The 16,562-nt window shown below is 43.0% G+C and overlaps 1 protein-coding gene across 8 annotated transcripts in view; it reads left to right on the plus strand.

Annotated features, from left to right (window-relative positions):
* The window catches only part of cep63 (centrosomal protein 63), a 551,023-nt gene that overhangs the window by 524,873 nt on the left and 9,588 nt on the right, over positions 1–16,562 (plus strand). For 5 of the 8 annotated variants that reach the window (XM_059650934.1, XM_048542754.2, XM_059650936.1 and 2 more), the window contains 2 exons: positions 4,918–5,112; positions 14,277–14,479. In XM_059650934.1, coding sequence (XP_059506917.1) covers positions 4,918–5,112; positions 14,277–14,479 — 398 coding nt within the window. The remainder of the gene's footprint in view (positions 1–4,917; positions 5,113–14,276; positions 14,480–16,562) is intronic. The other 3 variants (XM_048542757.2, XM_048542758.2, XM_048542759.2) reach the window with 3 other exon arrangements.

Below are 16,562 nucleotides of genomic sequence, written 5' to 3' on the forward strand. Positions count from 1 at the left end.
CCACTAGCCCTACGTACTGGTTCTCATTTGGTCTTCCAATAGGTCTGACTCTTTGCCTGGCTAAAACACCTTAGGATTTTCTTTGATCCTATCTGCCAAAGTTATTTAGAGGCTGCTCTTTGTCCCCCTAATTTCCTTTTTAAGAAACCTTAAATCCTTTCCTATTTTGAAGGGTTTCCCCCATTTTTAATGCACTGTACAGAACGTACACTTCCTCCTTTGTCTTCATCAACTTTCAATGTCCCTCGACTTTCAGGTTTACTGGACTTACTTCCCTTGCCCTTCACTCTTAGAGAAACATGCTGGTCCTGAATTCTGATTTTATTATTTTTAAAAGACCCTTGCTTTCCAAATGTAGACTTCTTGCAAGTTGCTGTTCCTTGTCTATGATTGCCAGATCCTGATATTAAAATTGCCTTCCTCCTATTCAGATAATTAACTTCGGCACTATCTTCCTCCCTTTCCATAGTGGCTTTGAAACTTACAGACTTAGGATCACTATTTGAAAATCCGTGCCCACCACTGAAGCGGCTTCATTCCCCATGGTTAGGTCTAGCATTGCCCTATCTCTAGTCGTACATGCACAAAAAAGTTTTACTGGATGCTCTTTAAAAATTCCACCCTGCCTAAACCTTTAAGGTATTAACGTGCTCCTAGTTAATATTAGCAAAGCTGAACTCCCTTACAAATATATCCCCGTTTCCCTCACACTTTCCTGTGATTTGCCTTTCTCTAATCCAACTTTGCAGGACAGCATTTTAGCACTTATTTTTTTTCAAACATAGTTTAAAATGTCTACATAATAAACTTGAGCGATTAACTTATGAGATTTGATTAATATTAAATAGGTTTATCACAAGAATATTAGTCAGTCCTTCTGTCATTCCTTGGCTGAGTTTAAATATTGAAAAATACTTCCATTGCTTCTGTAAAGTGTAATACAATAAATTATTTCTTAGTAATTTGAAACATATATTTAAATGTTTTTAAAGATTGCCTAGTTGTATCTTTGTGTCTGCTCCGACGTCTGATCCTCCACCAGAAACACCCACACAGAATGAAGCTCTTAAAACAATCACAGATGACAGAAAGTTGCCTGATGACTAATTCAATCAAAAGTTTTATTTGAGAGATGTGGGCATCGCTGGTAAGGCCTACATGTTTTGCCCATCCCTAATTACCCTCAAGAAGGTAATGATGAGCTGTTGTCTTGAATGCAACCATGTGGTTTGACATTTTCAGGAGCGATTGAGAGTCTGACACTGGAGTCACATGATTAAGGACGGCAGTTGAAACAGCTGAAGGTGAATGCAGCCCAACCATCTTCCACTGTTTCATCAATGCATTTCTCTCTATCATATAAGTTTCATGTGTCAGAATTCAAATTCCATTTTAATTTATTCTTTTGAGACTTTAATAAATAAGGCAATAGGAGACCATTAGTTGCAGTAAATCAGCCTGGCTACCATTACTGATTAGAGCTTTTTAGTTCAGAGGCACATAGTTGAATTTAACTTCTTCAACTTCTGATGTGGGATTTGAATTGACGTCTCTGGACAATTAGTCCAGATTGCTAGATCACTACTGCAAATGTTACTGTATACTACATGACAGGGTATAATTAATGGAAACATGCTGTGATGTTTAATTTAATTTGAGGCACAACCACTTTTATGAGGAGAGCTGACAGTTGTCAGCAATATTTTCTTAAACTAGTACAAAAGGCTGTGAAAATTTGATTTGCACTGGGATAATTTGAGTTGAAGTTCAGTGATTTTTTGGAATTAACTTGACTGATTTTAGATGATTTGAATTAATGCAAATTGCACAGTCCAGTTGAAATGCCAGGGATTTAAATGAAACTGTTCAACAAAAAGCTTGGTTTCTTCATTTTTCTTTTTCTGATTTGTTTTAAAACTCTGTGTCCGTCCAGGCTAGAAATGGAAAACTCACTGAATTCCAGACAACAAAGTGTCAAGCTGGATGAGCACAGCAGGCCAAGCAGCGTCTCAGGAGCACAAAAGATGACGTTTCGGGCCTAGACCCTTCATCAGAGAGGGGGATGGGGAGAGGATTCTGAAATAAATAGGGAGAGGGGGGGAGGTGGACCAAAGGTGGATAGAGGAGAAGATAGGTGAAGAGGGGAGTATAGATGGGGAGGTGGGGAGGGGATAGGTCAGTCCGGAGAGGACGGACAGGTCAAGGAAGTGGGATGAGGTTAGTAGGTGGGAAATGGAGGCTTGAGGTGGGAGGAAGGGATGGGTGAAAGGAAGAACAGGTTAGGGAGGCGGGGACGAGCTGGGCTGGTTTTGGGATGCAATGGGGCAAGGGGAGATTTTGAAGCTTATGAAGTCCACATTTATACCATTGGGCTGCAGAGTTCCCAAGCTGAATATGAGTTGCTGTGCCTGCAACCTTCAGGTGGCATCATTGTGGCACTGCAGAAGGCCCAGGATGGACATGCCGTCTAGAGAATGGGAGGGGGGAGTTAAAATGGTTCACGCCTGGGAGGTGCAGTTGTTTATTGCGAACCGAGTGGAGGTGTTCTGCAAAGTGGTCCCCAAGCCTCCGCTTGGTTTCCCCAATGTAGAGGAAGCCACAACGAGTACAGTGGATACAATATACTGCATTGGCAGATGGGCAGGTGAACACCTGCTTAATATGGAAAGTCATCTTGGGGCCTGGGATGGGGGTGAGGGAGGAGGTGTGGGGGCAAATGTAGCACTTCCTGCGGTTGCAGGGGAAGGTTCTGGGTGTGGTGGGGTTGGAGGGGAGTGTGGAGTGGCCAAGGGAGTCACGGAGAGAGTGGTCTCTCCGGAAGGCAGACAAGGGTGGGGATGGAAAAATGTCTTGGGTGGTGGGGTTGGATTGTAGATGGCAGAAGTGTTGGGAGGATGATGCGTTGTATCTGGAGGTAGGTGGGGTGGTATGTGAGGACGAGGGGTATTCTCTTAGGGCGGTTATTGCGGGGGAGGGGTGTGAGGGATGTGTTGCGGGAAACGCGAGAGACACGGTCAAAAATGTTCTCGATCACTGCGGAGGGGATGTTGTTGTCTTTGAACGCAAACACCTTGTGATGTGCGGGAGTGGAACGCCTCATTCTGGGAGTAGATGCGGCGGAGGCAAAGGAATTGGGAATAGGGGATGGAATTTTTGCAGGAGGGTGGGTGGGAGGGAGGAGGTGTATTCTAGGTAGCTGTGGGAGTCGGTGGGCTTGAAATGGACATCAGTTTCTGGCTGATTGCCTGAGATGGAGACAGGTGCCCAGGAAGGTGAGGGATGTGTTGGAATTGGCCCAGGTGAACTTGAGGTTGGGGTGAAAGGTGTTGGTGAAGTGGATGAACTGTTCGAGCTCCTCGTGGGAGCAAGAGGTGGCGCCAATATAGTCATCAATGTAATGGAGGAAGAGGTGGAGTTTGGGGCCAGTGTTGGTGCGGAAGAGGGACTGTTCCATGTAACCTACAAAGAGGCAGGCATAGCTTGGGCCCATGCAGGTACCCATGGCCACCCCCTTTGTCTGTAGGAAGTGGGAGGAATCGAAAGAAAAGTTGAGGGTGAGGCCGAGTTTGGCTAGACGGCTGAGGGTGTCAGTGGAGGGGGTCTGGTCGGGCCCCCGGGACAGGAAGAAGCGGACAGCCTTGAGGCCATCTGCATGAGGAATGCAGGTGTATAGGGATTGGACGTCCATGGTGAAAATGAGGTGTTGGGGATCAGGGAATTAGAAGGTCTGGAGGAGGTGGAGGGCGTGGATGGTGTCACGGACGTAGGCGGGGAGTTCCTGGACCAAGGGGGAGAAAATGGAGTCCACATAGGTGAAGATGAGTTCGGTGGGGCAGGAGCAGGTGGAGACAATAGGTCAGCCAGGGCAGGCGAGTTTGTGGATTTTGGGAAGGAGATAGAAATGGGCGGTACGGGATTGGGGAACAATGAGGTTGGAGGCTGCGGGTGGGAGGTCACCTCGGGTGATGAGGTCATGGATGGTATTGGAGATGATGGTTTGGTGCTCGGGGGTAGGGTCATGATCAAGGGGGCGGTAGGAGGAGACGTCTGAGAGTTGACGTTTGGCCTCGGCGATGTAGAAGTCAGTGCGCCATACTACAACTGCGCATCCCTTGTCTGCGGGTTTGATGGTGAGGTTGGGGTGGGAGCGGAGGGCTGCCCGTTCTGCAGGGGAGAGGTTGGAGTGGCTGAGAGGGGTGGAGAGGTTGAGGTAGTTAATGTCACGACGGCAGCTGGAGATGCTGCTTCCCAAAACCAGCCCAGCCTGTCCCCGCTTCCCTAACCTGTTCTTCCTCTCACCTATCTCCTCCTCCCACCTCATGCCGCACCTCCATTTCCCATCTACTAACCTCATCCCGCCTCCTTGACCTGTCCGTCCTCCCCGGACTGACCTATCCCCTCCGAACCTCGCCACCTATACTCCCCTCTCCACCTATCTTCTCGTCTATCCATCTTCGGTCCGCCTCCCCCTCTCTCCCTATTTATTTCAGAGCCCTCTCCCCATCCCCCTCTCTGATGAAGGGCCTAGGCCCAAAACGTCAGCTTTTGTGCTCCTGAGATGCTGCTTGGCCTGCTGTGTTCATCCAGCTTCACACTTTGTTGTTTTGGATTCTCCAGCATCTGCAGTTCCCATTATCTCTGATCACTGAATTCCATTGGCCACCATATATAGATGTCCAATATGCAAGGGAAAACAAAAAAGAAGGCGCTAAATTGTTTAATTTGTTGTAGAAGACATCAATTCTTTGGTCCATTATCAGTGGTTACATCATTATGGTGTGTCTGAAACAGGTTCAGTAAGTGTTGAGTGCGCATTGGGAGGATATCTGACCGTGGGAGCACCAGGAAGAGCTGATGGAGCTCCTGTAATGACTGCTCTGAGTAGACTTTGAATTCAGTCTTTTCTTTTTGTAACAGCTTAGGGATCAGTTGAGTTCTCTTGAACAGCAGCGCCACTCTGAACTGAAGGGAATGAAATTGGAGATTGCCCAATTGACCACTGAACTGCACCAGCGTGACTTAACGATTGCGACTATGAGTGCAGCCACCTCCAACATGGAGCGACAGCTTCGGATTGAATTAGATAAAACTGATAAAGTGCAAGAAGTTAAGGTATTTAGACAAACTCTCAATTTGTTTTGTTTTACCAGTTGCGTGATTCTTACAGATTTGAATAGGAAGTTCCACTGATCGAAGTGAAGCACATCAGTGCCAGAGACTGAGATATAAATGGGGTTAGGGTCCTACTCCAATAATACATCTGAGGTATCTGCACTGCCTGAATATTGGCCTCCCTTGCATCCTAAGTTTTGATTGCTGTGCAGTTAGTTGCTGTCCATTCAGCTACCGAGGCCCTTAGCTCTGATAATATTCTTTGTCTAGCTCTTGAGTCATTGAGCCACACAGCACAGAAATAGATGCTTCAGTCCAGTTAGTCCACACCGACCATGTTCCCAAACCAGGCCCACTTGCCTGCATTCGGCCTGTATGCCCCAGGGTGACCAGAACTGCCAGGTGGGTGGGTTATGTTATCCCATTTTAATAGAGATTGGAATTTAAGAAGAAATAGCAAAAAGCAAACTTTATGGCCTTGATTGTTCGTGTCTGAGAGGGTAATTCTGATAGTTAGGGATTGAGAGTGAGCTGAGGGACTCTGAAAGGTTTTACAGGTGACAATATGTTGGTCCAGACCTTGTGACCTAAGATGAACATTTAGATCTTGGGAAGGATCTGAAGCATGGACTTTGATGGGAATTATCCATGAATTTTAAACTTTTTAATGGGCAATTTCCCTTCTACATGTCACTGTCCGCAGGAGCCTGTAACTCTGGGCTACAGCCAAAGACTTGTGCAAGTTCTGACACCTACTTGAATAGCTATCCAGGAAAAGATATTAAGTATGACATCTAGTCTAACTCCTGTGTGATTAAAGAGTTGACTTCCTGACCACTGACACAATTACGTGATCTCCCAAAAATCTTAGAATTGTAGAACTGTACACAATAGAAACATACCCTTTGGTCCATAACAACAGGTTTTCCAAACTAATCTAGTCACACTTACCTGTGTTTGGCCCATATCCCTCTGAACCTTTCCTATTCATGTACCTGCCTGAATGTCTTTTTAAATGTTGTAGCTATTTCTGTATCTACCACTTCTTCTGGCTGCTTGTTCTGCATATGAACCACTCTCTGTGTGAAAACATTGTTCCTCAGGTCCCTTTTTCAAATCTTTCTCTTCTCACTTTAAAAATATGTCCACTAGTTTTGAATTCTCTCACCCTAGGGAAACTACCTTCCTATTCACCATATCTATGCTCTTCGTGATTTTATAAACCTCTATAAGGTCATCCCTCAACCTCCTATGAAAATGAAAAATGTCCCAGTCTGTCCTGTCTATTTTTATAACTAAAATCCTTCACTTCCTAGCAAGGTTCTCCAGTTTAATAACACCAATCCTGTATAACATCTGCATGACACCCCAACTCCTATGCTCAGTGGTGTAAGCAATGAAAGTAACTGCGCTAAATGTCTTAAACACCCTGTCTACCTGGGATGCATTTTTCAAGGAACCATGTGCCTGATCCTCTAGATCTCCCTGTCATACAACACTACCAAGGGGCCCACCGTTAACAGTGTAAGTTCTGCCCTTGTTTGTTTTACCAAAATGCAATTAATTCCATCTGCCGCTTCTCAGTCCACAATCGATCAAGATCCCTTTGTAATTTTACTTACATTCTTCACTGGCAACTATACCTAAAAGAGATAGGCGTAAGGTAGGAGCTGAAAATACTTCTGACATACTGGCATGGACAGTAGTTACGACAGGACTAAGGGCCGCCCTCCTGTAAGAAATTTGTTTAATGTATTTAATCAGCAACAACATAAGTTTACATTATAGTTACAATATGAATATAATAAAGCATCCTAAGGTGCCTCACTGGAGCACGATAAAGTAAGGTGTAATACTGAGCCAGAAAAGCTTGGTCAAAGAGGTAGGTTATAATAATTGTCACAAAGAAGCAAACCAGAGAAGTCCAACGAGCGAATTTCAGCTCGAGGACTGGAGATGTCATGTTGGTTGAACATTAAAATTAGGAATGCACAGAGGAGTGCAGATATCTTGGAGCATTGCACGCCTTGTGAAAATCTCAGTGATGGGGAGTGGGGAGGTCCAGTATAGGTCAATGAATGCAGGGTGATGGAGAAAAGGGACTTGGTGCAAATTAAGATGACAGCAAAGCTTCTGATGACCTCTTGCTCGAACAGGATAGGCTGAGTGTGAACATAAGATCAGAAGTGTATCTCCAGATTAAATGAGACACTGATCTCAGTGATTGCCAAGGAGAAGGATTGAGTTTTATGTCCTCTGACTCGGTTACTACTTTTGTGATTTGATAGAATATTTTGTTCGGTAATACACCTGTATGGCACCTTGGGACTTTATGCTTCATTTAAGATGCTACATAATTGCAAGCTAATGTTGTAAATGTAAACATTTGAAGTCATGAAAACATCTAAGCCCGTAGTATGTTATGATCGTTAAGTAAAATTGCCAGCCTCCTCCATGACTTCAATCTCACTTGCATGTAGGCAATACATTTAGACCTTGTCCTCCTAAGCTTAGAAATGTATAATTAGTTACTCACAATATTGTAGAAAGTTGGTTCTTATTATGTTGTCATCCTTTTCCAGTCAGTTTAGGTGCATAGTACTCTTCTGAAGATAGCAATTTCTGACTTGGAAGCAGTCTCATGGTCACCTCTTCCATAGTTAATGAATGTCTTCAGATCATTTATCAAAGAAACATCATAGCTGAGCTTGACACTATTGCTAGGTATGATTGAATGATTGTTTCTTTTTCCATCCAGCTACTGCTACAACGGAGTTAACTGCATTCACACAGAGCACAAATCAGACCCAGGAGCTGTTTGCTGCGTATAGTTCAGCTGGTTGCTTACTTACTCCTAAACCACCTCAGCCTCAGAAAAATGCATGTGAAAATTTCAAGTAGGGGCCCATCATCAGAATTGATTCCCCTCGAAATGATAAATCTAACTCCATTCTCCCATCTCTCATGTTTAAATCACAGTTGCGCATTTACTTTGTCATTTCATTTATCATAAAATACAAAGTTATTTCCCATCCTTTATGTTTTTTGGATTGAGAAGCAATGAGTTGGGCTGAACACTGTTCAGTCTGTGGTGGTAGACCTATTTTAGTTTATTCATTTAGGTATTTAGTTCATTGACAGTATGCTCCTTAGGAGAGTACTGATTTACCATAGATGTCCAGCACGAGGATTAGGGATAGAAGCTGGTAGTATTTATATTCAACATGTGCTGCTGTGGTCAGGTATTGTCCGATAGTTAGGTATCTTAATAAAAAAAATTGCTTTTACAAATGCTCCATTGCGAAGTTAAATGACCTAATTCATCCTATATCCTGCACTTTGAATTGTAGAGAAATACATGACATTGCCTTTGTATTTTATGTACTCCCCTACTATTTGCCTAAACAGAGCAGGTAGAGAGAACTTCCTATTTGTGGAAGGACTGAGAACAAGGGGAAAGGCATTGCATTTTACATAGCACAGTACAGGCCCTTCGGCCCTCGATGTTGTGCCGACCTGTCATACTGATCTGAAGCCCATCTAACCTACACTATTCCATGTACGTCCATATGCTTATCCAATGACGACTTAAATGTACCTAAAGTTGGCGAATCTACTACCATTGCAGGCAAAGCGTTCCATTCCCTTACTACTCTCTGAGTAAAGAAACTACCTCTGACATCTGTCCTATATCTTTCACCCCTCAATTTACAGCTATGCCCCCTCGTGCTCGCCACCACCATCCTAGGAAAAAGGCTGTCCCTATCCACCCTATCTAACCCTCTGATTATTTTATATGTTTCAATTAAGTCACCTCTCAACCTTCTTCTCTCTAATGAAAACAGCCTCAAGTCCCTCAGCCTTTCCTCGTAAGACCTTCCCTCCATACCAGGCAACATCCTAGTAAATTTTGGTACAAGAAATGGGACAGGACTTATATAATTAATTGTAGGAACTTGCGTAGTGTTGTACAACAGAGGCACCTAGGTGTTCAGATATATATTTCTTTGATGTTTGTGTCATGTATAGACAGGGTGGTTAAAGAGGCATTTAGCACACTTGTCTTCATTGATCAGTCCTTTGAGTATAGGAGTTGGGAAGTCTTGTTGGGGTTGTGTAGGAGATTGGTGAGGCCTCTTCTGGAGTACTGTGTCCACTTCTCATCGCCCTGTAATAGTACGGATATTATTAAGCTAGAGAGGGTTCAGAAGAGATTCACCAGGGTGTCGGTGGGTGTGGAAGGCTTGAATTAAACTGGGACTCATTTCACTGGAGTGTAGGAGGTTGAGAAATAACAGAGGTTTATAAAATCATGAGGGGTGTAGTTAGGATTCATGGTCGATGTTTTTCCCTAAGATGGGGATTTCAAGATTAGGGAGCATATTTTTCAAGTGCAAGGAGAGACGTTTAAAAAAGCTTTACACAGAGTAGTTTGCACGTGGAATGAATGACCTGAGGAAGTGGTTGGATGTGGGCACAGTTATAGTGTTTAAAAGACAGTCAGATAAGTACATGAATACCAAAGGTTTGGAGAGATATGGGCCAGGAGCAGGAAGGGTGGAACTAATTTAGTTTGGGATTATCTTTGATATAGACTGGTTGGGCCGAAGGACCTATTTCCGTGCTGTTTGAATCTGCAACTCAATGACATGGATTTGAGATGCTGCTTGGCCTGCTGTGTTCATCCAGCTTCACACTTTATTATCTTGGATTTGAAATAATTGGTAAAAGAAGAATCGGAGATATGAGGAGAAAGCTTTTTTTATTAAGCAAGTAGTTAAGGTCTGCAATGTGCTTCTCAGAATGTGGTAGAGGTTGTTTCAATTGAGGGGCTGTTTAGGTGGGAACTGGATCCTTGTATGAAACTAAAGTTATGGGGAGAAGTGAAAGGAATGCTACTAGGTGCCTTGCTTATTCACAGAGCCAGCACAGACACAATGGGCTGAATGGCTTTCAGCATTCTATTAAAAGAACAATGAATGTGGTGAGAGCATGTGTAAAGGCTCAGGGCAATGAGAAAAATGGATATCTAGTTGGTTGTGACTAGGGATAAATGATAATCATTCAGAGCATATGACAGATGGAGCTCAGTTGGCTGTACTATTACCTCAGAACCAGTAGTTCCTTGGGTGGAGTGCAGGCAAACCATGGTTATGACTCTATTACAAAACTGATGGAATGCTACACTGTTGAGAGCATGTCTCTGAGATGAGACCCCATCAAAAACTCTATCATTCTGTTCGGGTGGATTTCAAAGGTCCATTTACAAGAAGAAGAGTAAGGAAGTTCTGCCTGGTGTCTTGACCGATATCTATTCCGCAATCAGCATTATTAGAGCAGATTATCTGATTGTGATCACATTGTTAACCACCTTGTTAATTCACAATAAAGAAAATGTTGGCAGAATGCAGATGTTAATCTGTGCTAGCCAAGCAAAAGAGTGGAGGATGAAAAGTGGGGTCTCGGGGATCACTGCTGATGTCGCAGTTCACAATCTGTATCAACGATTTAGACTTGAAACACAATTTTTAAATCTGCAGAAACATGAAATTGAGGGTTGTGGATTGCAACATATTACAAGAAGACAATATTAAACTTTCAATGCAATTGGCAAATAAATGTCATCACCTTTAGTGTGAGTTATTAAATTTTAATAAGATTAGTAAAATATTTCCATTACTTGGAAAATGTGAATCTAGATGAAGTGCAAAGTGATCTGGGATTATAAATGCTCAAATTGAACAACCATTTAACTCCAAAAAATGCAATTGAAAATTAGGGTTTGTTTCTCCAGGGATAAAATTGACAAGTAGAAGGGTTATTGCTAAGCCCATTGAACTTTGGTGATACACAAGCAGAATCTGTAGATGCATAAAGCCTGAAACAACAACAGAAAATACTGGAATACAGGTTATGTTGGGAGAGAAACAGAGTTAATGTTTCAGGTTGTCTTTTTACTAGAAATTGGAAAGAGTTTGAAATGTAGAAGGTTTAAAGCAAATGAAAGTTGTTGGCAATGACGGTTTGACAAAGATTAGAAGGCAAAGTCTGATAGGATGGAAGCTAGGACAGATTAAAACACTGACATTGGTGATGCAAGACAAAAGGGAATGAAAGTGGAACAAGAAAAGATGTGGCTAACAGAGACGTGAGCACTATCATAGTTGCCACTGAAAATAAACAAATAGGAAAGCAAGACAGTAAAACCAAAATGTGCAAAACAAGTGAATGCAGGCAGTGATTGTGATCTGAAATGAACTCAAAGTGAGTACAGAAAACTGCAAAGTACCTGATGAAAAGATGCACGTTTCCTCGAGCCTCCATTAAGCTTTATTAAAACAGTGCAGGAGGCCAGAAGAGCGAGCGATCAGCACGGATGGAGGCGGAGAAATAGAAAGACAGACAGCTGGAAGCTTGGGGCCCTCCTTACAGATTGGAAGAAGTTCTGCAGAGTGGTTACCCGATTTACATCTGACCTTCCCATTTGTGAAGCAGATTGTGTGGTTACCAGCAGATGCAGTAAAATAACTTGAAAGAAGTACAAAAAACTTGATGCTTCACTTAGAAGGTGTGTTTGAGGCCTGGGAGAGAAAAGATTAAAAGGGGTGGGTGTTTTGTAATTCTCTGGAACAGCACTGGTGTTTGCAATCATCTGCTGGCCCTATTTCTCTCTGTGATAGGGATACTGGGTTGGGAAGAATACAAAAGAGGCCATCAATGTAAAATAGTTACCAAGAAATCAAATGAGGAATCATCTGTCTTTCAACGTTGGCAAAACTAAAGAACTGATCATCGATTTCTGAAAGAAAGGTGGAGAACACGCCAGGAACTGAAACTGAGAGAGTGAAGAGTATCAAGTTCCTTGGAATGATGATAACCAAAGATATGTCCTAGACTTCCCACATAGATGGGACAGTCAAGAAGGCACAACAACTCCTCTTTTTCCTCATGGCTCAGGAAATTTGCCATGTCCAAAAGGCCCCTCACCAACTTCTACAGATGCGCCTTTGAAAGCATACTGTCCGAGCGTATAACGGCCTGGTATGGCAACTGCTCTGCCCAGGACTGTAAGAACCTACAGAAGGTAGTGTGCACAGCCCAGACCATCACAGTGGCGAACCCTCCATCCATGGACTCTATTTACACAGCTTGCTGCTGTGGAAAGGCTGCCATCATCATCAAAGACCCATTGCACCCCAGTAATGATCTCCTACAACTTCTTGAGAAGGTACAGAAGCCTAAACTCTCACACGAGCAGGTTCAGGAACAGCTGCTTTCCGATCTTTATCAGACTGTTGAATGGACTCTCACCTCAAATAATGTAACCTGCAATATTACCTATATGCCTCAGTCTTTTTGATCTGTACATCTTTTGCTTGCAGTCATCTGCCTGTGCTGCTCATAAACAAAGCTTTTCTCTGTATTGTCACCGTATTTCAGTACACATGACAATAAATCAATCAATTAGCAGGAACTAATTTAGGCAAATGGCACAATGAATTTAAGGTGAAGTTGTGAGCATATTGGGGGAGAAAAGAATAGTGTATTATGTTAATTGTTAGAGCAGGAAGGATGAAAGAAGACGTGAATGGGGTACAAACACCATCATTGACTAGTTTTGCTTTCATGCTTTATATTCAATTTAACTTTAACAGTCGTGACTTAGTTTTAGATTTTTACTTCAATACACTTCTAACTTATTTCAAGATCAAAATGGACACATGCTGAATAATTAGTAACATTTCAGGCCTCAATATTTAAAGTAGATGTTAAAGTGCATTTCTTTTCCTTTCATTCCAGATCACCCAGATTCTTAGATTACTTAGCAGCAATGTTAAAAGTAAATGGGGTAAGGGCATATTCAGAACTATTAGGTGAGGAAGGGCCACGTTTTGGTTTACTTCAAATCTACAATATGCTGTTTGCCCTGATTTCGGTATGGAACTATTGGTTGAAAGGATACGGCTGTCTGCCGTTGATTCCAGTCAACGTTAAGAGAAAGTATGAGGAAAAACATAATTATCTATTTTGGTCTTCCAACAGAGAGTCTGTGATCAAGAATCCTTTCTGTTCAAGATTGAGGTTGCAAGCCACACAGTCTCATTTCTAAGATTCGCAGGGCCCACTGTTTCAACTGGCCATGTGTGGGTTGAAGTCTCACTCCAAATATTTGAGTACAATATGCTGACACTCTTACGGGGCAGTATTGCACTGTCAGAAGCGTCACACACATCAAACCAACATTCAATCTGTTCACTGAGATAGACTTAATATTCTTCAGCTTCTAGATTTTAGGGAGAAGTATTAATGTTGTAGTCAATATTTATTCCTCACAGATGAGTAAAACCAGGACACATTGGCTTTCACAACATTGTTGATAGTGTATTGTAGTTTTTCACTTTAAATCTCAGTCAGAACAGAAATTGCTGGAGAAACTTTGGAGGCCTGGTAGCATCTGTGAAAAGAAAAGAGAGTTAATATTACAAGTCCAGTGTTTCAATGTTGCTGGACTTGAAGAAGTGTCACTGAATACAAAGCATTAATTCTTTTCTCTTTGCATATGCTGCCAGATCTGCTGAGTTTCACCAGCAGCTTTGGCTTTTGTTTGTTTCAGATCTCCAGCATCCACAGTCCTTTGCTTTATTTTTGTCAAAAAGCATCAAATTTTACTCACATAAATGCAGCTATTACTATTTTCATGTTAATGATTTGGTTGCAGAAACGTTTGCTTTGAGAAGTTGTTTCTAAACTGTGCAACTAATTTCCTTGTGTTTAATGCTTGATTCATGGTTTTGAAAGTCAACCTTTGACACTCAACTACTTTTTAACTACATGACAGAAAGTCCCTGGTAATCCAACTACTCTTATTTAATTCAGCCAAGCTTGCAATGCCAGACACCGTAGTTGGCCTCATTGCATCTGAGCTAGATAACTGGGATATTAAGAAGAGTTCTTAATCATTCTGACCTCAGTATGTGTGCATGGAGGTACGATTGTGCTCAACAATGATGTTCTCTGAGGTTGAATGGTCTGTGACTCTGGATTGAAACTTGAAAATTGGTGGCGTTGGTAAGTTAAAAGAATCCATGACTTCCAAAGGGGGAGGGAGAGAGAGAGAAAGGGGGGGAAAAATTTAACAAGCTCTCCATTCATTCCAAAAACAGCAGAATTGTTCGATAACAGACCTTCGTGATGGCTATTTTTCATCTCTGAGGCAACTGGAACAAGAAAACCAGCAACTCCAAAAAGAATTGGCTGATGTGAGAAGCAAGTTGGAGACATCTACCAAGGTGTCTCAGGACAGATATGAGATGCTCCTGTTACAGATACAGAACAAGCTGACAGATATAAGAGAAACTGAGAATAGGTATGCTGTCTTTTCAGGCAATATATGTTAAAGCTCATCTTAATTCACTACATTAATTTCTGACTTGTTTATCATCTCTGGAGTATCAACTCATGTGCCAGAGATATGTGTTCAAATTGCACTATGGCAACTAAGGGAATTTAAAGCAATTAAGAAATAACTGAAATTAAACACTGGTCTCACTCATAATTGTTCTCGTAGAATCCATCCAGTGTGGAAACAGCCCAGTTGGCCCAACGAGTTCACACCAACCCTTCGAAGAACATTCCACTCAGACACCCAAACTGCGCCCCCCCCCCCCCCAAAAAATATCCACACCACCCGATTCCTGTAACCCTGCAATCCCCATGGTTAATCCACCAAATCTGTACATCTTTGGACTGGTCCTAAAATCTATCTAGGTTGACCCCCAACAACCACGACCATTTTCCTGTGTGTCTGGTGTGACTCCACCCACTGGAGAGTTTGCCGCCTGAAACCCGCTGATTCCAGTTTTGCTAGGGCTCCTTGATGCCACAGTTGGTCCAATGCAGCATTGAAATCAAAGGTTGTCACTCTCCCTTCACCTCTAGAATTCAGCTCTTTTGTCCATGTTTGAACCAAGGCTGTGATGAGGTCAGGAGCTAAGTGGCTCTGGCAGAACCCAAACTGAGCGTCACTCAGCAGGTGCTGCTTGATTGCATTGTTGATGACACCTTTCATCACTTTACTTATAATCGAGAGTAGACTGATAGGGCAGTAACTGACTGAGTTGAATTTGTCCTGCTTTTTGTGTACAGGACATACTTGCGCAATTTTCCACATTGTCTGGTAGATACCAGTGTTGTAACTGCACTAGATCAGCTTGGCTCAGGGAGCGGCAAGTTCTGGAGCACAAGTTTTCAATACTATTGCTGGAATGTCAGGGCCCTTAGCCTTTGCAGTATCCAGTGTTTCCAACTGTTTCATGAAAGCACGTGGAGTGAATCGAATTGCCTGAAGACTGGTATCTGTAATGCTGGCAACTTCTGGAGGAGGCTGAGATGACTTGGCACTTCTAGCTGAAGATTGCTGCAAATGCTTCAGCCTAATCTTTTGCACTGATGTGCTGGGCTCTTCCATCATTGAGAATGGAGACATTTGTAGAGCCTCCTCCTCCAGTGAGTTGCTTAATTGTCCACCACCATTCACGACTGGATGTGGCAGGACTGCAGGTCTTAGATCTGATCCGTTGATTGTGGGATTGCTTAGCTCTGTCTTATCACTTGTTGTTTTCATTGTTTGGTGTGCAAGTAGCCCTGTTTGGTCGCTTCACCAGTTTGATATCTCCTCTTCACATATGCCTGGCTCCTGGCATGCCGTCCTGCACTCTCCACTGACCCAGGATTGATCCCCTGGCTTGTTGGTAATGGTTGAGTGGGGGATATGCTGGGCCACGTGGTTACAGATTGGGCTAGAGTACAATTCTGCTGCTGTTCATGGCCCACAGCGCCTCATGGATGCCCAGTCTTGAGTTGCTGGATTTGTGCGAAGTCTGTCCCATTTCGCACGGTGATAGTGCCACACAACGCGATGGAGTTGTTCTCAATGTGAAGGTGGGACTTTGTCTCCACAGGGACTGTGTGATGGTCACTCTTAGACAGATGTATCTGCAGCTGGCAGGTTAGTAAGGATGAGATCAAGTATGTTTTTCCCTCTTGTTGGTTTCCACACCACCTGCTGCAGACCCAGTCTTGCAACTGTGTCTTTTAGGACCCAAACAACTTGATCAGTAGTAGTACTGAGCCACTCTTGATGGTGGACATTGAAATCCCCCATCCAGAGTACATTTTGTTCCCTTGCCATCCTCAGAGCTTCCTCAAAGTTGCTCAACATTGAGGAAAGAGATAGTAAGAACTGCAGATAATGGAGTCAGAGGTGACAGTACTGCAGCAAGTACCATAACCCCTGATGACTCATAACTTTTCCAACTCGATCACTCTTGCAGTGAAAAGCTGAGTGAAAGCAATAGGACAACAAACCTCATCACACAGCAAATGGGTCATGTCTAAAATGCACTACCAACATTCAATCAAGGCTTCAAAATTAGACTGTTATTTGGAAA

Source organism: Stegostoma tigrinum, chromosome 14 (genome assembly GCF_030684315.1).
Source record: "Stegostoma tigrinum isolate sSteTig4 chromosome 14, sSteTig4.hap1, whole genome shotgun sequence".
Classification (NCBI taxonomy): Eukaryota; Metazoa; Chordata; class Chondrichthyes; order Orectolobiformes; family Stegostomatidae; genus Stegostoma; species Stegostoma tigrinum.